Source organism: Rhamphochromis sp. 'chilingali', assembly GCF_963969265.1.
Source record: "Rhamphochromis sp. 'chilingali' genome assembly, chromosome: 1".
Taxonomy (NCBI): domain Eukaryota; kingdom Metazoa; phylum Chordata; class Actinopteri; order Cichliformes; family Cichlidae; genus Rhamphochromis; species Rhamphochromis sp. 'chilingali'.
In genome coordinates this window covers 13,576,889-13,598,845 of record NC_137929.1, presented here as the reverse complement: position 1 = coordinate 13,598,845, position 21,957 = coordinate 13,576,889, and the positions used below count along the sequence as shown (strand labels likewise).

The window sequence follows — 21,957 nt, the reverse complement described above, 5'->3', positions numbered from 1 at the left end:
TAGTTTTTCAGCGTCACTCTTTTTAGCATTTTTTAACAACAAGGTTCTATCTATTAGGGCTCTTGTCTCGCCGACTGCTGCCTCAGATCAGAGTCTTTCTCCTGTGTGCTCAGCTGTCTTAGAGCAGTTTGATCCCATCTCCCTTAATGACTTGACTGCAGTAGTTTGTAACCTAAGATCATCACACTGCCCCTCTGATTGTCTCCCCCCAACTACTCTTTCAAGGATTGTCAGGTTGGAGATCGGCCTATAATTAGCTAAGACAGCTGGGTCTAGGGATGCTTTTTAAGTAAAGGTTTAACTACAGCCAGCTAGGGATGGGTACCGTTTAGATTTGAAAACCTGCTAAATCAGAATCAGTTGCTGATGACGGCTTTTTTCTTTTACATTAATCACGTATAATCTTAACTCAAAGTGAACATAGACTTGATTGAAGTAACTCAGATCAGCCAATTCAAAATGCTAATTCAATCAACTCTGAGTTCATGGCTAGACTCAGTTTGTTGGCCCTGCACCTTAAAACTATTCCCTGTTTGTCTCTCGTGTTTTTTGGATATTGTTTTCACATCTTATGTCACGGCTAGCGGGGCGAGCCATGTTGAATTTAATAAAGGACCCAAGATGCCGACACTGCTGTGAAGTGAGTGAGCTTTATTGAAACGGTGAAGTGCAGTGGAGATGGCCTGTGCAGAAGCTAAGATAACCTCTACTGAAAAACTAAAAAACTAACCTGAAACCTTAAACGGAGACACGGGGAGACAACACAGACGAACCAGCAACAAGCAGGAGAAAACAAAGGGCTCATATACACAAAAGAGAAATCAGGGAATGAGAAAAGGGAGACACAGCAGGATTCATTGGACATAACCAGACAAGGGGAAGCAAAAGTAGACACACTAACATAGGACATGGCACTGTCAAAATAAAACAGGAAGTGAACACAGAGACACAATACTAACACAGTACAGAGGGAACACAGAAACCAAAACCTCAGAACTAGAAAATCTTAATCAGAATGAAATTGTAACAAAAGACAATAACAATCAAAACAAAACTACTGAGTCCACAGACTCGGGACATACATCGGCTCAAACTGTGGTCATAAATATTTTGTACTTGTAAATCAGACTGTGTAGTTGTGAACTGAGTTTTGTAACATTGTGAAACAAAATATCTGGAAAGTTTATGTTTTTGCGTTCATTGATTTGTGTGTGTAAAAATGTAAAAATGTAATAAATGTAAGAAACATTAGAACTACTTTTGCTGACACAAAGTTTGGCGAGTTGTCACTTTAAACCAGTCACTGATATAAAGAGAGCACCTTGTTCCAGGGCATCTGAGCATGGAGGGAAAGCTTTATGCAGGAGATGGTAAGAGCTGTTGGGACTAAAGAAACTGAGCAGAAAACTACAGACATCTGGAAACTGAGTTGTTAATTCTCAGTGGGATCAGCAGGACTAGCAAAGCTTCACCATGACAGTCATCTGATTGACTGAACCCATCCAAACATCACTTCATGGACCTTTAGCTTGTGTCTGTGTGTGGACAGACATAACATGAGCTAATTATACATTACTCCTCCACAGAGTGGACCAGCAGAGAGCAGAGGTTTCCACTGGTCAGTCTGCACAGCAACATCAAACACACCTGGACTCTGTGGTTATGGTTTGTAGTACTACGTTTACATTTGTTCTTTTCAGTCACCTCTATGCTGCACTTTGTGGACCAGAGGATTGTCAGTGTGTCCAACATAAATCAGAGTTTGGACTCCATGATTTCAGTCAGATTGTGGTGACTGTAGCTCTGGAGTGGAGCAGGTCAGCTACTAGTCAGAAGGTTTGTGAATCAAACCCTGGCTGGCAAATGTACTGGGTAACGTACTAAACCCAAGCTGCCCTCTGATGCATCCATCAGAGTGTGAAAGAAAGTATTTAAGCATAGAACAATGTGCTTGGTTGAATGAGGCATGTTGTATAAATGCTTTGTGTGCACAGAGTATCAAAGAGAGCTATATAAGAACCAGTCCATTTACCACTGGGTAATTCATATAGTCTTCTTTTCCAGCGGCTGGAGGACAACATCACCATGTTTGTGAAGAACGAGCTGAAGAAGATCCAGAAGCTTCTGAGTCCAGATCACCCAGAAACTTTAAAGAGCCAGATGGAGGATGAGGAGATGTTTGAAGGAGAGGATGAAGATGAAAGAAAGAGCTGCAGAGAAGCATTTCTGAAGATCACACTCCACTTCTTGAGGAGACTTAAGCAGCATGAGATGGCTGACCATCTGCAGAGCAGTAAGAGAATTTCTCTAAAGACTGAATATTGATCTTTCCTAATAGCTCAAGAAATGGACCAATAGACATTCATCCTTTCAGGGTACTGAAAGGCTATGATATTTATTATATAATATTTGTTTCTGAATTTCTTACCTTCAGAAATATTTGCTCCACTCCGTAAACGAGAACTTAAAGCCCAACTGAAGAAGAAGTTCCAGTGTGTGTTTGAGGGCATCGCTAAAGCAGGAAGCCCAACCCTCCTGAATCAGATCTACACAGAGCTCTACATCACAGAGGGAGGGACTGCAGAGGTCAATGAGGAACATGAGGTCAGACAGATTGAAACAGCATCCAGGAAACCAGACAGACCAGAAACAACAATCAGACAAGAAGACATCTTTAAAGCCTCACCAGGAAGAGACGAACCAATCAGAACAGTGCTGACAAAGGGAGTGGCTGGCATTGGGAAAACAGTCTTAACACAGAAATACAGCCTGGACTGGGCTGAAGACAAAGCCAACCAGGACATCCAGTTCATATTTCCATTCACTTTCAGAGAGCTGAATGTGCTGAAAGAGGAAAAGTTCAGCTTGGTGGAACTTGTTCATCACTTCTTTAATCAAACTAACGAATCAGGAATCTGCAGGCTTGAAGACTTCCAGGTTGTGTTCATACTTGATGGTCTGGATGAGTGTCGACTTAATTTGGACTTCAACAAAACTAAAATCCTGACTGAAACAAGAAAGTCCACCTCATTGGATGAGCTGCTGACAAACCTCATCAGAGGGAACCTGCTCCCTTCTGCTCGCCTTTGGATAACAACACGACCTGCAGCAGCCAATCAGATCCCTCCTCAGTGTGTCGACATGGTGACAGAGGTCAGAGGGTTCACTGACCCACAGAAGGAGGAGTACTTCAGGAAGAGATTCAGAGATGAGGAGCAGGCCAGCAGGATCATCTCCCACATCAAGAAAGCTCGAAGCCTCCACATCATGTGTCACATCCCAGTCTTCTGCTGGATCACTGCTACAGTTCTGGAGGATGTGCTGGAAACCAGAGAGGGAGCAGAGCTGCCCAACACCCTGACTGAGATGTACATCCACTTCCTGGTGGTTCAGGCCAAAGTCAAGAGTATCAAATATGATGGAGGAGCTGAGACAGATCCACACTGGAGTCCAGAGAGCAGGAAGATGATTGAGTCACTGGGAAAACTGGCTTTTGATCAGCTGCAGAAAGGAAACCTGATCTTCTATGAACCAGACCTGACAGAGTGTGGCATCGATATCAGAGCAGCCTCAGTGTACTCAGGAGTGTTCACACAGATCTTTAAAGAGGAGAAACAACTGTACCAGAACAAGGTGTTCTGCTTTGTTCATCTCAGTGTTCAGGAGTTTCTGGCTGCTCTTCATGTCCACCTGACCTTCATCAACTCTGGACTCAATCTGCTGGAAGAGCAAGAAACAACTTGGAAGGTGTTTCAAACAAGAAAATCTTCAAAGAAATACTTCTACCAGTGTGCTGTGGACAAGGCCTTACAGAGCCCCAATGGACACCTGGACTTGTTCCTTCGTTTTCTCTTGGGTCTGAAGACTAATCAAACTCGTTTGCAAGGCCTCATGACACAAACAGGAAGTAGCTCAAAGACCAATCAAGAAGCAGTTCAGTACATCAAGAAGAAGCTCAGTGAGAATCTGTCTGCAGAGAAAAGCATCAATCTGTTTCACTGTCTGAATGAACTGAATGATCGTTCTCTAGTGGAGGAGATCCAACAGTCCCTGAGTTCAGGACGTCTCTCCACAGATAAACTGTCTCCTGCTCAGTGGTCAGCTCTGGTCTTCATCTTACTGTCATCAGAAAAAGATCTGGATGTGTTTGACCTGAAGAAATACTTTGCTTCAGAGGAGGCTCTTCTGAGGCTGCTGCCAGTGGTCAAAGCCTCTAAAAAAGCTCTGTAAGTTATAAAGTTTTTATTATTTAATTTGGTTGGTATGTTATGAAAAACACACTGCCATGAACCTCTGTTTTGTTTTTGTCAAAATCACTGTAATATAATCACTGTACCTTTATATACACGTGACTTGTATTAATGCTGCTGCCCTCTTGTGGCTAAAGTGTAATTATGTTATTGTTATTAGGGAGGATTTGAGAGTAAGGCTACGTTCACACTGCAGGTGAAAGCGCATCAAATCCGATTTTTCTGACCTTTATAAATCTGACTTTTTTGACCCTATGCGACCCATATCCGATCATGCTATGACAGTGTGAACGTCGCGAATCCGATATTTTCAAATCCGACCTGGGTCACTTTCGTATGTGGTACTGAATCCGATACATATCCGATGTTTTAGAAAGCGACTGCTGTTTGAACGGTCATGTCGCATTAAATCCGTCTTTTACGTCACCAACACAAGACAGACGCCAATTATCAGCGCCCGATAAGACATCGCGAACGCTTCCTGGCCATCCCGTGTAGATGTCAGTGAAACTGTTGGGAAGACAACGTTGGAGAAACGTGAACATTTTATTTGTACTGTATAATCTACAGATTCTGAGAGAAATCTGCAGCTATCCTTTGAAGCACCGCTCCTCTAAAACAGCAATAAGGATCATTATTAGGTTATCTACATTATTATGTAAATAACAAAATAACTTAAAGCAAAAATTGGGAAACGTAAAGTCCGAAGTCTTCATATTAAGGGTCATCTGTCAAACAATATTCTTTGCTCTGGGTCTAAACAGAGCGCGTTGTGTGTGAAGTCTTCTTTTGCGCATGCAAATGCACAAATGCGTCCTTCATTTCCCCGAATTTGAAGGATTCGTCGGGTGTGTCCTTCGTGGCCCACCATATCCCAGAATTCATAGCGCGGCCCAGCCAAATTTCAGCTGCCAACAATGGCGGCTGCTACTAAGTTTTCAAATTACTCTTATTAATCTTTCTGGGTCACAAAATAAACTTTTAACATATTTTCAGGCGAGAAAGTAGCTGTGTAAACTTCAAATATCTGCTCGGTTTATCAAGACATCGCATATTTACAAAAGTGTGCCGACGTTTTCGGAGACGTCTGTTCCCCACCCACTCGCTAGCAAGCCGGGGGGTTCAATGGTCACTCCAGCCGGCGAGAGCAGCGGACGCCCGGCTTCATCGTTTTCAGACCCCGCTCTTTGGCTACTCAGGTTAAACATGATATATAAGTCACTCGGATAACTTAAAAATGTAATTGTTTGCCTTTTTTCTGTGTTTTATTTGTTCCGGAGTAAATCGGTTTGGCTGAGATCAAAGTTCCTCCGGGATTTTCACACAGCTGAATAAACGTTAAACAGGAAACTGATTAAACAGAAGTGTGAGACGGTCGAGAATTTACGCCAGTGTCCTGTTATATTTTAGATAGCAAGGAGCAGACGGCCGAGTTTATTAAACTCCACCAACACAGCGGTGACGCAAATCTGAAGGCGAGACCGTCCCATTTCACAGCCTCGCACTTCCAGCCTTTTCGATCTTTGAAGGACCCGGCCCACGTAGACCGCGAATACCGGGTCCTCCGAAGGATGCAGCCGACGTTTTGGGACACAGCTAGTGTGCGATGTTCTTTCAGTGTTGCACTTTGTAGACGCTCCCTGAGCACTGGTCTCACAGCCAGCTGCACATAGAGACCAGTGTTGTTAGTCCAGGTCAGAAGATGACTTGTTGGAATGAAAATGAGCTTGTAGTTTGTCTGCTTTAATAATGTGACTGGAAAAAGGTGTTGGACTTCAAATATGTCCATTTCTTTCACACTTCACCTTTAAAAGTGAAGCCTTGTGGTTCCTGGAAGGAAAAACACGACTTTTTCAAGTCTTTGTCCTGTTTTTATGAGAAATGTACGACTTTAATGTGAAACATTCTGAGTTTTTTCTCTTGTTGTGTTTGTTTGAAGCTGCTTCCTGTTGGCTTCAGCTGTTTGGAGTTTCCATTTTCTAAACTTCTACATTCTGAACCTTCTTCAGCTCTGAACAGATGATAAAACACTGAATGATTTCAAGCTCACACTTTGTCTAATAAACTTACATCTTTCATTCTTTATACAGATTGAGGGACTGTGGTTTGTCAGAGATCAGCTGTGATTATCTGGCAGCAGCACTGAAGTCCAACCCCTCCCATCTGAGAGAGCTGAACCTGAGCCTGAACAACAAGCTGCAGGATTCAGGAGTGAAGCATCTGTGTGGTTTCCTGGAGAGTCCAGGATGTGGACTTGAAACTCTGAGGTCAGTCAGCATGTTTTAGTTGTGCTGAGATGAATATGATGTGAAAGTTGTGCTGACACTAAACTGCAGACATCAGGCTGATATTATACTGATCCACACTGAGGATCTTCATGGTAAAGTCTGTTTTCTTCTTCTCTGGTTTAGTCCATTGACTGCAGCAGAACAATGTTCACATTTCAAACCTTCAAAGAAGAAGAAAAATCCTCCACTGGATAATTCACTGTGAAACTCTCCAACTCTTCATTCCACCTTAAAGTCTGTCTGACACTGAAATCCAAAGCAAAATGTGCGTTTGCTTTACAGACAGCAGTCCAACACAAACATACACACATCATCCAAAACACAGTCCAACATCCAAATCTCCTCCACTGCCAGCATGAATGATGGGAAAGAGAAGGAGGAACACTCTGACATTCAGGGTTAGAATGAGTTTCATGAAGCAGACTGTGAAGATCAAAGCTGCATTAGAAAGCTTACATGAATGAATGAGTGAACAGAAGTGGACAGAGATCATCTGAAGCACTTCAAAGGCTTTAAATCAGCACATTTCTCTTTATTCTTTATCAACTCTGTTAGTTTCTCTCAGTTTTCTGTGGAATGAAGCTAACAGCAGGCTAATAAGATGCTGACCAATAGGTTTCTATTAAAGGTTGTAATTTGTATATGATAAAGTGCTTTGGCTCAGCAGGGATCAGCTTACAGGTAGAATACAGCTGCTGGATGGGATTAGCATGTCATAGTTATCTACCAAACTGCTAACTGGGGGATTTCAGGCCATCTATGGATCATTTTTGCTAACTGTTTATTCAGCTTATTCACCTACAGCCAATTTAGAAGCACCAATGAACCTAAGCAGCATTTCATTGGACTGTGGGAGAACATCCACCCTCCACAGAAAGGCCAACAAGCTTCAACCTACAACCTTCTTGCTTTAAGGCACTAGTGCGAACCACTTTTCCCCATTTCAGCCCAAATCCTGCATCTTCCTGTTTCTGACTCCAGGCCAGCTCCACTAACACTTTCTCATCAGACACTGCCACCTAGTGGAGGAAGTCTTAGTTCCATTTGAAGCTTCAGATTACAGTTAGTTCCTTTACAAAGAGGTGGAGGTGGTGGGGCCACAGCACCATCATCACTGAGTGCCATAGGACACTTAACCTTTGTTTCCATATGCTGGGAACTTCCTGTTGTTCCAAGGAGGACTGGAAAATGTGTGAAAATCTCCCAGTCAGTTCCTCACAGCACACTTCAATCATTTCCCTCCCACAGCATCAGGACCAGGGCTTTTTCTCTCTTTGGTCCCACTAAGAGATTTCCACACAAACACCTCATCAGTGGGACTCTCAGAGCTACCAGCCCTTTGCTACAATCACAAAGCTCTTCATTGAAATCAATGATATCAAAGCTGGAATCAAATGAGTCCAAGTCTTCTGCTGATTCAGCATCACATTCATCTTTGCTCCTTGTTCTGCATCCCCACCATGGACTTCATTCCTTTCCAAGCCAGCCTTGAGTGTCCTTTATTCAGCTCATCCTCTGCTTTACTTTTACACCTGATTTTAGCTGCTTTATCTCTCTTTCAACAAGTTTCTGTGCCTCAATCTTTTTCTTCTCTCCCTCATAACAAGACAGCTTCTTCTGCCTGAGAACATGTTGGAGTGATTTACTAATCCAGGGCTGCTTATTGGGGAAAATACTTCCTGTTTCCAAAGTAATCCCCATTTTTCCCAGAAAGAAATGCAAGTAGAAATCGATGATCTAAGTGAGAACATGAGCCTTTAACAATAGCAGCAAAATATCTCTCCAATCTCAATACTCCCTCTCTCGACCTCTGGAACACCAGAGGTCACAATACATTGTGTTGGGTCACTCCTCGGCCCACTCAGCTGCTTCCATGTCCATCCATGGCATCATGGACATCGAGGTCACCACTCCCGCTCTGACCCTCTCTAGCCGTCCTCTGGCTCAGCAAATCAGACAACCTCATGTCCTCTAAGTGGCCCAGTAATAAACACCAGCTCCCCCTCGAGAACACTCCATGCGTAAGATTAGGTTTTTTCTGCGTCCCTCTCTTGTGGTCCATCATGCCTCGGGCCTCCAGGATCCTCACCCCCCTGTGGTCGCTGAGATCTTCTGTAAAGCAAACAAAACACCTTTTCCTGCACCTCCCTAACTTATCATCTTTGGGACTCTTTAATCAAAAGCCTGATCCTAATTATCTTCTTGACTTATTGACTTGTATTTATATATATTCTTCAACATTACTCATCATTTTAAAACTCTTAAAACGCTGCTTTCACGTCCCTGCATGCGTTTCCTGTCGCTTGCCTTATCTAATCATCAACATCCTGTACACAGAAGTCTCGCTGCTGCAAGGCCTCCACTCTGACCTAGAATCTCCTTTCACAAGAAAATCATTATAAGCGCCTATTCTACTAAAAGATCCAAAAAAAAAACAACCACTTTAATCAATTAAGTTTAAGCATATAAGCAATTACTCCTGCATACATTTCATCATAGCTAAACGCTGCCTTGAAACAACTCCTGTGTGTTAACACTAACTTCATTTTAAAACTCACATTTCCTATGTTATAGCCTGTTTTTGGTACAGCCTTTTTATTTCATCTTGCTCCTTTGATGTAACAATACCTTCTCATTCTAGTTTATCAGACTTAACCAAAATATATGCTTTCCTTCCTTTGGTCCTTCTCTAAAGCAAGAAACTCCTATTCAGTTCCTCTTTTCTGTCACTTGTTACAGGGCCAGCTCAAGTTCAGTTAAACGCTAAATTAATTTGAGGCCTTTTGCCTGGAATCAATACTGTCATGTGTGTTTATGGACTCTGTGTCTGTAAGCGTGTGCAATCCTTCAATAACTCATATCATCCTCACAGTAGATTGGCTAATCATAGCGCTAGCCAAAGGCTCGTGACCCACAAGAGACGAATTGAGCCACAACTCCCTTAAAGGCACAAAATGCAATATGTATAAAAAGTCATTTCTACGTATAAGCTCTCCCCTTTATCCTAAAAATAAATCTATGTAATATCTGTATGTGTGTCTTCTATTCATTAATGTAATTGTCAGTTATTTTCTCTCTTTATTTTACCTTCTTCTTGTTTACCTCTTTGTTTGTGACGTGGACATCCCTAAACCATCCTGAGTTCCGGCTTCAATTTCAACCCAATTGTACCCTCTATTCTCGCAGTCGAACTCGTCTGGGCTTCACCTTCCCACTGGCCCCTGTGCCCTTCTCTTAGTGTCCTTTGTTGTCTTGTGATCCCCAGCAAACACAGTCTGTTTCTTCTCTGTTTCTTCTCCGTTGCTCTTTTCAGTATTTTCCTTTTAGATTAAATCCCAGCCTGGCAAAATATCCCATTCAGTGTCTTTAAACAGTTATGTCACACTGTTCTTACCAGCCTGCAGTTCACCGTGCATTTTCCATCACGTGCTTTTCTTCCATGCTGCTGCTGGTATCGTCAGTGTAGTTTCAGTTGCACTGTCTTTTGCCTGCTGTTAATTCTTGAAGTCCACGATGTTCTGTCGGTCTTCATCAGGAGATTAACTGTCCTATGAGCTTCTTCTCAGGATCGGGACAAGTGGGAGGTCAAGCTGTAAAATTTTAAGCCAAAATCTGGCCTGTTTTCCTCCCAATTCTGTTAATCAATGGTTTTGTACTCAAGATTCTAGGTTGAAAGAAGTCCACCTGTATTGACACACTAAAGCATACAATTAATATCCTTTTCATTTCTTTTCTTAAAACCTCCATTTGCTTCATCTGCCTGGAGTTTAACTCGTATGTTTCTCTCTCTGTGTGCTCACTTGTCACAGTCAGTTCCTTTTATGGGCATGCAAAGTTCCTGTCACACACACCATTTCCTGTCAACCTTGCAGCTGCTCAGAACCATATTTTCTGTTTCTATCTCTCCTGTTTTGTTTTTTTTACAGGCTAATAAAACTCTTGTTTTACTAAGTCTTGATCTAAAACAATTCACCCTTATTTCACGCACACACTTCTAAATATACTAAATTCTTTGCGTTTGTCAGATCGTCTCACACACACACCGCCTTTTCTCTCACACTTCCACTTCTGCACTCACTCTACTATCAACTTTCATAGTGTTATTATTATTTATTATTTTGTACAAATCACACCCAATCACTCAAAACCTGCTACTCACAGCATTCACACACTTAAACTGTGACAAGAGTTGAGGAATATACTCACAACACGCTTTCCTAAGAGTATTTCAGACATGCCTTTCATAATCAGAAAGAGCAAGTCAAAGAAAACAATTGAAACCTCTATTAATTCTCACAGCACACACATAGAATAGAAAAAATAAAACACACCAGCATTTATTGCTGATGAGAGGTTACTCCTAAAAGTAATATGTTAGTCTTAAATATATACAGTGCACTCACTATATTTATATATCAAAACTCAGTCAATTACTATACATTCACTACGGCAACTCAAAACTTTATTTATAGCCCTCTAATGAACATAAATGGCGTCTTAAACACACACTCAACAATGTTTGCAGCAGTATTTGTAAAACCAACTGTGGTTTAAACAGTTCACTGCTGACTAATTTGCATTTTCACACTCACACACACACAGTCTAAAAATAGCTCCAGCACTGCCTCAGACTCCTTTCACACAGAGATCTCTTATTTTATATTACAAAGAGGTCTTATATTTACAACCACTGTCACATCTGTCAGCTTTAGCGCCTAAACAATTTCGACAAATTTAAGTTAACGGTCCAACCGATAAAGTCCAACTTTTTTGTGATCAATTAACCAGTATCTGTCCAACAGTTTCTGGCCTCATCTCTAAAATCCCTAACTCAATTTAAAAGCGTCAACCAACCCAAACTTTGCCTGAAGCTCTATTTTTGGCATTTCACAGCCAAGGCTTACCCCGAAGTTTTAAGTTAAAGTTACACGCCCGAAGTCCAACTTCTGCTGGCCAAAAAAGCGCAGACTACCGTTCCAAACGGTAAGGAGACTCTAACTCCTGGTTATTCTGGAGTGCCCCAAGCTCCACAGTGACCAACTGACTATCCCTCTTCGAGGACAATGCTTAAGCGTCCTTGGCATTGGCAAGCGTTACCTCTGAGCACTGCGCTTCCTATCAGTCCAACTGACGTTCTTGAATAATTTATAATACTTTGGAACAACAGTAAAACAGCCAAAAAAGTGTAAGACTGAAGCAGGTCCAACCTTATAACCAATACGGGCTCCACCCCAAACAATAACCAAATTCCCTAATATACTAAAATCACTCAGCAGTCCAACTGCTTTCCACGGTCCAACCGTATTAAATCCTTTAGCGGTCCAACCGCATTCAATCATTTTTAGCAGTCCAACTGCATTAAATCCTCAGTACTGTCATGAGATTCTCATCAAAATCAAAGCAGACATTCCCCAGTAATTTCAGTGAGTAGACTTTAATTTGTAATGTCCAATTTGGCACACTTTGGAAATAATTCAACAGGTAGTGCCTTACCTTTGGATAAGCGGCTTAGAACAACAATGAGAAAAAGAGAGCTGATTATTAGCTCATCAAAACACAAAACAAAATCACAATGAATTATCGGTTAATTTCATTTAAAATAATTCATTAAGTATTTATGTACAATTCAAATTAGTTAATTACATATTTTGTTGGTTTGTTTTCTATTTTAATTATTTTACTGACACATTTAATGAATTATTTAATGATGTATTTATTTAATTCACGTTGCTACTCCTGGCCCTGCATCGCTGTTCATAAATACATTTTATTTGTCAGCTTCACCCATCAAAGTCAGGGGGCGGGGTTAATGCTGATCAAGTCAACACCATTGCTTTGGTCTGGTGGGCGTTCTTTTAGTGGGCTTTTCTCAATACTAAGTAGGCCTACACACCAGGGTTTGGACATGTGTGGACCCAAACTATACTTTTACCCTTTTTTGTGTGTCACCAAATACACTTTAATATTTTCTAGACAAGAATGTAGTGGCGTAATCTTTAACCTCGTTTGGCTCCAAACAGAAGTGACAGACTTGAGCAGGGTTCATTTAAAGGCTGACAGAAGTGGAGTGGTGACGGGGAGATGTTTGACAGGACAGTGTTTCAGCCTCCACAGGTTCATGTTGTGCTCCATCAGTCAGTGAAGATGAAGTCAGTGCTGATGAGGCTGTAGAGTGTGTGAGGGATGTGAATGAGGATGATGAAGATCTGATGATAGCAGATAAAAACAGGCTGCAGAGACTTTGAGCCATACAGGGCACACAGTGTGTGTACAGAACATCTGAAATCATTATGGAGGCCTCACTGGAATATGGAAGCATCACAGTACAGCTTCAGTGAAGCATTAAAGTCTCTGATATGAGATGAGAAATGAAGCAGCCAGAGCTTTTTCATGAGTGGAAACCCACTGTGACTGTGAGCTGCTGCTACAGCCTCCAGATTAGCCAGCAGCTCATCCTGCTCAACATGGACCTGTGGTCAGAGTGTGTGCTGGATAATCCGGCCCAGGATGAGGCCAAACTGACATGGGATGAAATGTCTGTCACATAATTGAGCTTAGTGTAGTTTCATTTCTGCACAATTTAAAAACAACCAAAACTTTGTTCTGTCTTTTCTATGTTATACTGTAGACTTTCTTTGATACTGTGTCCAAAAGGAGCAGCTTTTACTTTGAAGGGGAGGCGTCTCTGTTTCCTCTTCAGGTTGGATGATGGAAGCAAATTAGTAGCTGTGTCCCAAAACGTCGGCTGCATCCTCCAGAGGCTGCATTTGAAGGCCGATTACGTCACAGCCAGGCGATGAAGGCTGTCCGTATTTGTCGACTCCTTCAAATGTGCCCGACAAATGCGTCCTTCATTTCCCCGAATTTGAAGGATTCGTCGGGTGTGTCCTTCGTGGCCCACCATATCCCAGAATTCATAGCGCGGCCCAGCCAAATTTCAGCTGCCAACAATGGCGGCTGCTACTAAGTTTTCAAATTACTCTTATTAATCTTTCTGGGTCACAAAATAAACTTTTAACATATTTTCAGGCGAGAAAGTAGCTGTGTAAACTTCAAATATCTGCTTGGTTTATCAAGACATCACATATTTGCAAAAGTGTGCAGACGTTTTCGGAGACGTCTGTTACCCACCCGCTCGCTAGCAAGCCGGGGGGTTCAATGGTCACTCCAGCCGGCGAGAGCAGCGGACGCCCGGCTTCATCGTTTTCAGACCCCGCTCTTTCACTACTCAGGTGAAACACGATATATAAGTCACTCGGATAACTTAAAAATGTAATTGTTTGCCTTTTTTCTGTGTTTTATTTGTTCCGGAGTAAATCGGTTTGGCTGAGATCAAAGTTCCTCCGGGATTTTCACACTGCTGAATAAACGTTAAACAGGAAACTGATTAAACAGAAGTGTGAGACGGTCGAGAATTTACGCCAGTGTCCTGTTATATTTTAGATAGCAAGGAGCAGACGGCCGAGGTTATTAAACTCCACCGAGACAGCGGTGACGCAAATCTGAAGGCTAGACCGTCCCATTTCACAGCCTCGCACTTCCAGCCTTTTCGGTCTTTGAAGGACCCGGCCCACGTAGACCGCGAATACCGGGTCCTCCGAAGGATGCAGCCGACGTTTTGGGACACAGCTAGTGTGCGATGTTCTTTCAGTGTTGCACTTTGTAGACGCTCCCTGAGCACTGGTCTCACAGCCAGCTGCACATAGAGACCAGTGTTGTTAGTCCAGGTCAGAAGATGACTTGTTGGAATGAAAATGAGCTTGTAGTTTGTCTGCTTTAATAATGTGACTGGAAAAAGGTGTTGGACTTCAAATATGTCCATTTCTTTCACACTTCACCTTTAAAAGTGAAGCCTTGTGGTTCCTGGAAGGAAAAACACGACTTTTTCAAGTCTTTGTCCTGTTTTTATGATAAATGTACGACTTTAATGTGAAACATTCTGAGTTTTTTCTCTTGTTGTGTTTGTTTGAAGCTGCTTCCTGTTGGCTTCAGCTGTTTGGAGTTTCCATTTTCTAAACTTCTACATTCTGAACCTTCTTCAGCTCTGAACAGATGATGAAACACTGAATGATTTCAAGCTCACACTTTGTCTAATAAACTTACATCTTTCATTCTTTATACAGATTGTGGGGCTGTGGTTTGTCAGAGATCAGCTGTGATTATCTGGCAGCAGCACTGAAGTCCAACCCCTCCCATCTGAGAGAGCTGGACCTGAGTGACAACTACAAGCTGCAGGATTCAGGAGTGAAGCATCTGTGTGGTTTCCTGGAGAGTCCAGGATGTGGACTTGAAACTCTGGGGTCAGTCAGCATGTTTTAGTTGTGCTGAGATGAATATGATGTGAAAGTTGTGCTGACACTAAACTGCAGACATCAGGCTGATATTATACTGATCCACACTGAGGATCTTCATGGTAAAGTCTGTTTTCTTCTTCTCTGGTTTAGTCCATTGACTGCAGCAGAACAATGTTCACATTTCAAACAGTGAGACTCAACGTATGGCCCGCGGCCCACACGCGGCCTGCCCACCTTCCCTGATTCAGAGAGAGGGGACCCTGATTAACTGTGTAGTGTTCTTCCTCACAGTTCTAAGTATCAGACACAACAATGAATAATCCACAGCTGACTGTCTTTAGCAGGTCAAAGGTCACGGCACACAGCAGACAGTGGGAAATATTATAACTCTGATCATTTATCAGCACATATCCATATGTATAAAAACAAAGCTGACACTGTGAGACTTGATCAGAGGTGTGATCATCACAGCAGAGGCCTTTGTGTCAAAGTCACTGAGGATCAAACAGAAACACATGAAGCAGATTTTCCTGTTCTGGCTTTTTATAGCAGATAACCTTCAAAATATTCTGCAGTCCATCAAAAACTGAAGCAAACCATGAATCAACATGTGAACATGAGCTGATGCTGCTGAAGTGAAGCAAAGTTACAGAGGTTTGATTACAGACACAGCTGAGAGTTTGTAATCTGTCATCATTTTAAAAGGTTTACATTTCTTCAGTATATCCACATTTGCAGCTGCTACCTCAACCTCCACTTGTCCAACACAACTGCTGTCCACTGCCTCCATGACATTGTGATTTTGCTGTTGGTCTTCTGTCAGATCTTCATCAATCACTTCTGCACGGGGCACACCTTCAGACTCTGCAGCTGCATAACGAAAGCCTGTAAGATAAAATTAGACATAAGGTAAATGTACACCAATATTCCAATGACAGGTGTGTGATTCATCTGGAAGTTATGTGCGGATTAGTGTACAGTGATAGCAATTTAGTATGTTTTTAGAGGGGGGGGGGGGGTTGTTTACCTCCGATGGGTGCTCTTTTTCGCTTCCGTTGCGTACGCCTTGAGTGCCGGTCCGAGTCTGATACAGGTATGTCGTCATGCCCCATGTGCAGTGTTGGTTCCCAGTCTGGATTTGTTACATCCATTTCATATGCTGGTTTGCCTGCAATAATGCCAAATCATAAGCTACTCAGTCGACATGATGTGGTTCTGCAGCATCACACATTAGCATGTTTTATCTCATTATCTATGACCGCAGCACGTTGAAAATAACACTAAAAGCCTTTCAAGAGTGATATGAATTAATTTAGAACTCACCGGAAAGAAAATGCCGTGAGCAAACCAACAAAAAGCTGGGGATTGCAGAGAACTCGATATCCGCTCGTCTCACCGCTGCAATCCAAGCCTGACGTCTTTGTTTAGTAATATCGGATACATGGGATCCCTCACGTTGCCTCCAGGATGGAAAACGATGAAAAGAGAGCCCGTTATCCAGCTTCTTGCCTTCACGATCGTGTGATCTAACGTTGCAACCGACAACACAACACGTACGATCCATAGCTGAAATGGTATCCTTTGGCTGGCCTACTGTCATGGCGGAAGGGGGCATGGCCCATCTCCCGTGACATCACGCTCCAAAGCCCTATAGGTGGGAAAATGTACCATGTCGACCAATCAAAAATGATATGGAAACATGACATTTGGTTGTTTAGCAAAAGGGGGAAGTTTTAGGAGTGACCGGCAAGAGAGAGCGAGTGAGCGAAAGAGAGAGAGAGTTTTGATACGTGAGAGATTTGTGACGTTTACCGTGTTTGGTCTCAAGTTAGTTTGTTGTCTTGTGTATTTAGTGTGTAGCTGTTGTTTTGTTTTGTGTGTCAGTTCTACTAGTGATCGTCACAGTTGCTGCCTTAAAGCCAACAAAGGCAGATTGCAGTGTAAACGCTGAGTGACACACCTGCTGTCAGACCTGCAGGTTTATCCCTGTGCTGTTCTCATATGTGTTAGAGTGACACAAACTATTGTTTGACACCTGATTGTTCTGTAAATAGTTTGAAATGATTATATGAAAAACGTCTGAGCCTTGGCTGCATTTTTTGGTAAATAGTACCATATAACTTTGTTGTTTGCAAAACGTGTGCGTATTTTTAAAAGTGTACAATCTCTATTTGCATTTCAAGTTATGAAGATGATTCGTTAAACATGTGTGTGGTTTTTACAGTCAAAATATCACTTTCTACTTGTATTTTAAATTTTGTCTGAATTTAGATAAATTGTGCTGATACAGTTGGTCAAAATGAGAAAATAACAGATTGGCAAGATAAACTGTTTTTAAAGGTAAAATATAGAGGCCACATCAAAAGTAGTCAAGAAGGGTTAAAGGCTAAAAGCAAAGTTGTCACCAAGTACTGTTTATATTTGTGTGTATTGCTGCAGCTTTTTTGAGTATTAATTTGGTGCCTTTGTGTGAAATAATGGTATTGTGAGTGATCCATATAGTCACAAAGAATAGCCACTTGTTTCTGTGCTACCAAAGTTCCCCCGCTTTCATTCAAAATGTGTTTATCGTCAGCACCTGCACATTAAACTACTTAAACATTATAAATGTCTTCAAGCTCACACTGAGGCCTGTGGGGTACTATCAGCCACTGAGACGGTACACACATTTATATGTGTTTGTATATGAATATTTCATACTTTAAGACTGCCTGTTTATTTAAGGGAGATGAACAAAATACATTGGAATTGTACAAAATAATATCATGGATGATAAATTAAATAGATTTTAAGTAGATGCTTGTGCATTCTTAAAGTCTTATATGTTGAACTGAACTATGTGATCTGTTCAAAGCCTTAATCTTAATTTGAAGTGAAATGTGCATTTTGAGTTTATACACTATGTATATAAGGCGACCGTTTCCTTTTGCAGTATTTTTGTGTGGTGTACTTTTCTATGTCTTAACAAAAGGGGAACAAAGGTGTTTAAGTTCACCTAGGATGATGTGTTTTAATTTTCACATGGTCTTGCTTGAATTTGACCCTGACAAAGGCGTATGAACTCTGTCAGCTGTTTGGAGTTTCCATTTTCTAAACTTCTACATTCTGAACCTTCTTCAGCTCTGAACAGATGATGAAACACTGAATTATTTCAAGCTCACACTTTGTCTAATAAACTTACATCTTTCATGCTTTATACAGATTGGGGGACTGTGGTTTGTCAGAGATCAGCTGTGATTATCTGGCAGCAGCACTGAAGTCCAACCCCTCCCATCTGAGAGAGCTGCACCTGAGCTCCAACAACAAGCTGCAGGATTCAGGAGTGAAGCATCTGTGTGGTTTCCTGGAGAGTCCAGGATGTGGACTTGAAACTCTGAGGTCAGTCAGCATGTTTTAGTTGTGCTGAGATGAATATGATGTGAAAGTTGTGCTGACACTAAACTGCAGACATCAGGCTGATATTATACTGATCCACACTGAGGATCTTCATGGTAAAGTCTGTTTTCTTCTTCTCTGGTTTAGTCCATTGACTGCAGCAGAACAATGTTCACATTTCAAACCTTCAAAGAAGAAGAAAAATCCTCCACTGGATAATTCACTGTGAAACTCTCCAACTCTTCATTCCACCTTAAAGTCTGTCTGACACTGAAATCCAAAGCAAAATGTGCGTTTGCTTTACAGACAGCAGTCCAACACAAACATACACACATCATCCAAAACACAGTCCAACATCCAAATCTCCTCCACTGCCAGCATGAATGATGGGAAAGAGAAGGAGGAACACTCTGACATTCAGGGTTAGAATGAGTTTCATGAAGCAGACTGTGAAGATCAAAGCTGCATTAGAAAGCTTACATGAATGAATGAGTGAACAGAAGTGGACAGAGATCATCTGAAGCACTTCAAAGGCTTTAAATCAGCACATTTCTCTTTATTCTTTATCAACTCTGTTAGTTTCTCTCAGTTTTCTGTGGAATGAAGCTAACAGCAGGCTAATAAGATGCTGACCAATAGGTTTCTATTAAAGGTTGTAATTTGTATATGAAAAAGTGCTTTGGCTCAGCAGGGATCAGCCTACAGGTAGAATACAGCTGCTGGATGGGATTAGCATGTCATAGCTATCTACCAAACTGCTAACTGGGGGATTTCAGGCCATCTATGGATCATTTTTGCTAACTGTTTATTCAGCTTAGGCTCACAGGGCTGCAGCCTGTGCCCTAGCTGTCATAGGGCAAGAGGCGTGGTCCACCTGCACAGGTGAGCAGTCCATCACAGGGCCAACAGAGAGAGACAGAGAAGCACTCTCTCACATCCACACCTACAGCCAATTTAGAAGCACCAATGAACCTAAGCAGCATTTCATTGGACTGTGGGAGAACATCCAACCTCCACAGAAAGGCCAACAAGCTTCAACCTACAACCTTCTTGCTTTAAGGCACTAGTGCGAACCACTTTTCCCCATTTCAGCCCAAATCCTGCATCTTCCTGTTTCTGACTCCAGGCCAGCTCCACTAACACTTTCTCATCAGACACTGCCACCTAGTGGAGGAAGTCTTAGTCCCATTTGAAGCTTCAGATTACAGTTAGTTCCTTTACAAAGAGGTGGAGGTGGTGGGGCCACAGCACCATCATCACTGAGTGCCATAGGACACTTAACCTTTGTTTCCATATGCTGGGAACTTCCTGTTGTTCCAAGGAGGACTGGAAAATGTGTGAAAATCTCCCAGTCAGTTCCTCACAGCACACTTCAATCATTTCCCTCCCACAGCATCAGGACCAGGGCTTTTTCTCTCTTTGGTCCCACTAAGAGATTTCCACACAAACACCTCATCAGTGGGACTCTCAGAGCTACCAGCCCTTTGCTACAATCACAAAGCTCTTCATTGAAATCAATGATATCAAAGCTGGAATCAAATGAGTCCAAGTCTTCTGCTGATTCAGCATCACATTCATCTTTGCTCCTTGTTCTGCATCCCCACCATGGACTTCATTCCTTTCCAAGCCAGCCTTGAGTGTCCTTTATTCAGCTCATCCTCTGCTTTACTTTTACACCTGATTTTAGCTGCTTTATCTCTCTTTCAACAAGTTTCTGTGCCTCAATCTTTTTCTTCTCTCCCTCATAACAAGACAGCTTCTTCTGCCTGAGAACATGTTGGAGTGATTTACTAATCCAGGGCTGCTTATTGGGGAAAATACTTCCTGTTTCCAAAGTAATCCCCATTTTTCCCAGAAAGAAATGCAAGTAGAAATCGATGATCTAAGTGAGAACATGAGCCTTTAAAAAGTCCCAGTGGGTGCAGTCAAAGCAGTCCCTCAGTCCCAGTATAGAGTCTTTGGTCCAGACTGGAACAACTGTGTGCCCAGTTTGAGCTCTCTTCAGTGCTGTGACCTGACAGACCCAGAGGGGCCATCACATCACATTTAGAAGCTCCCCTAATGGAGCCACAACACATGTCCAACACTTAGTCTGTCTTGTTGGACCAACTGGAAGAAATGATTCAAGGACTTAGTCACAGAACAGAGATTCAAATCTCCAAAATCCAACTGGCTGCATCAGGACATATAGTCTGAAACTCTGCACAGTTTCCTGTTTGAAGCTGCTTCCTGTTGGCTTCAGCTGTTTGGAGTTTCCATTTTCTAAACTTCTACATTCTGAACCTTCTTCAGCTCTGAACAGATGATGAAACACTGAATGATTTCAAGCACTTTATCTAATAAACTTACATCTTTCATTCTTTATACAGATTGATGAGCTGTGGTTTGTCAGAGATCAGCTGTGATTATCTGGCAGCAGCACTGAAGTCCAACCCCTCCCATCTGAGAGTGCTGGACCTGAGCTGGAACAACCTGAAGCATCCAGATGTGAAGCAGCTGTCTGATCTTCAGCAGAGTCCAGACTACAGACTGGAGACTCTGGTGTAAGTAGAGTGATGGAGTGAGTGGGTGGTGCTATCAGCAGTATTGTACTAAACACAGTCAGTATGAAACAAAGATCCAGTGTTTCCTGTAAAGCTGCAGCTTCTCAGTGAAGCTGTGAGAGGAGAATGGTGACAGGCTTCAGGATTGGACACAAACACTTCCTGTTTCTGACCTTTATGGTCACCATGGTAACGGCTGACACGCTCTGATCAAACGCTGTCAACAGCCAATCAGCTCTCTGAACAAAGCAGCACGCAGACCAATGACTGCATTCATTTCCAAGTTTAAAGCAGTGAAGAACACAGTCTGTAGGTGAGGAAGAATTTAGTGAGAGCAGATGTTTGGATGGAATTCCTCCAGTTAACAGCTGGAACCGTCCATCTGGATTGTTGGGCTTGTTGTTGGGGTTCCTACAGAGCTCAGAGTGGACACACCAAGGTTCTTCTAATGAATGAAAGTCCAAACTCAAACTAGGAGGGAAAAACATTTTCATCAACTTCAATAAAAATCCAAAGATTAGAAAAAGTGAAGCAACAATGAGTCCTAGTACAGTCCCAGCACTGAAGTCCCTGCTGCTCTTTATACTGGATGTGCTGCATCACTGACTGACAGCTGATGAAGAGTCTCTGGAAACACTCGTTTATCTCCTCTGCTCTTCCTTCTTCTCTCTGCAGGTGGAGGCTATGATGGTAAACAGGACGGTGTGTGTGCTGAGAGAGGAGGAGCTGTGTCCTGATGATCCAGAGAGGTTGAAGCAGCAGCAGCTTGTGTGTAGAGACGCTCTGACTGGGCCATGTTACTGGGAGGTGGAGAGGAGAGCTTCATCCAGCAGTGACTGACAGAGGAATGAGAAGAAGTGCAGATGACTGTCAGTGCTGCAGAGTGAACTGCTCTGAGAACAGCTCCACTGTCAGACACAATGTAGAGTCCAGCATCATCCCTGTGTGTCCCTCTGGATCTGACAGAGGATCATCAGTGTATCTGGACTGCTCTGCTGCTGCTCTGTCCTTCTACAGTCTCTGCACAGTCTCTGTCTGACTCTGGCTTCAGACCCTCCTGGATCAAACTCACCTGGAAAGGCTTTCAAACATCACTCAATAGATTTGAATACAGAATATATTTGATATATACTGTAGATGTACTGTAGAGTTGCAGTTTGTCACTTGTAAATACAGTCTGTGAGCAGCTGTGAGCTGAAAGATCTTT

At 42.4% G+C, this 21,957-nt stretch overlaps 2 protein-coding genes across 2 annotated transcripts in view; both read left to right on the top strand.

Annotated features, from left to right (window-relative positions):
• LOC308393807 (uncharacterized protein) overlaps positions 1-21,957 on the top strand; it is an 810,936-nt gene that overhangs the window by 583,208 nt on the left and 205,771 nt on the right. The window lies entirely within an intron of this gene.
• On the top strand, positions 1,279-21,840 carry LOC308399948 (protein NLRC3-like). The gene is made up of 7 exons (XM_080887392.1): positions 1,279-1,665; positions 2,065-2,293; positions 2,435-4,226; positions 6,341-6,517; positions 18,034-18,202; positions 20,581-20,750; positions 21,426-21,840. The coding sequence occupies exons 1-7, from the start codon at positions 1,663-1,665 to the stop codon at positions 21,436-21,438; spliced, it is 2,553 nt and encodes an 850-aa protein (XP_080743518.1). The 5' UTR covers positions 1,279-1,662; the 3' UTR covers positions 21,439-21,840.

What these genes read in the sequence shown, in the direction of transcription:
- LOC308399948 (XM_080887392.1), top strand. An exon ending in GGCTGACCATCTGCAGAGCA is followed by an intron (nt 2,294 to 2,434) that starts GTAAGAGAATTT and finishes TCTTACCTTCAG; the next exon opens with AAATATTTGCTCCACTCCGT. An exon ending in AAAGCCTCTAAAAAAGCTCT is followed by an intron (nt 4,227 to 6,340) that starts GTAAGTTATAAA and finishes TTCTTTATACAG; the next exon opens with ATTGAGGGACTGTGGTTTGT.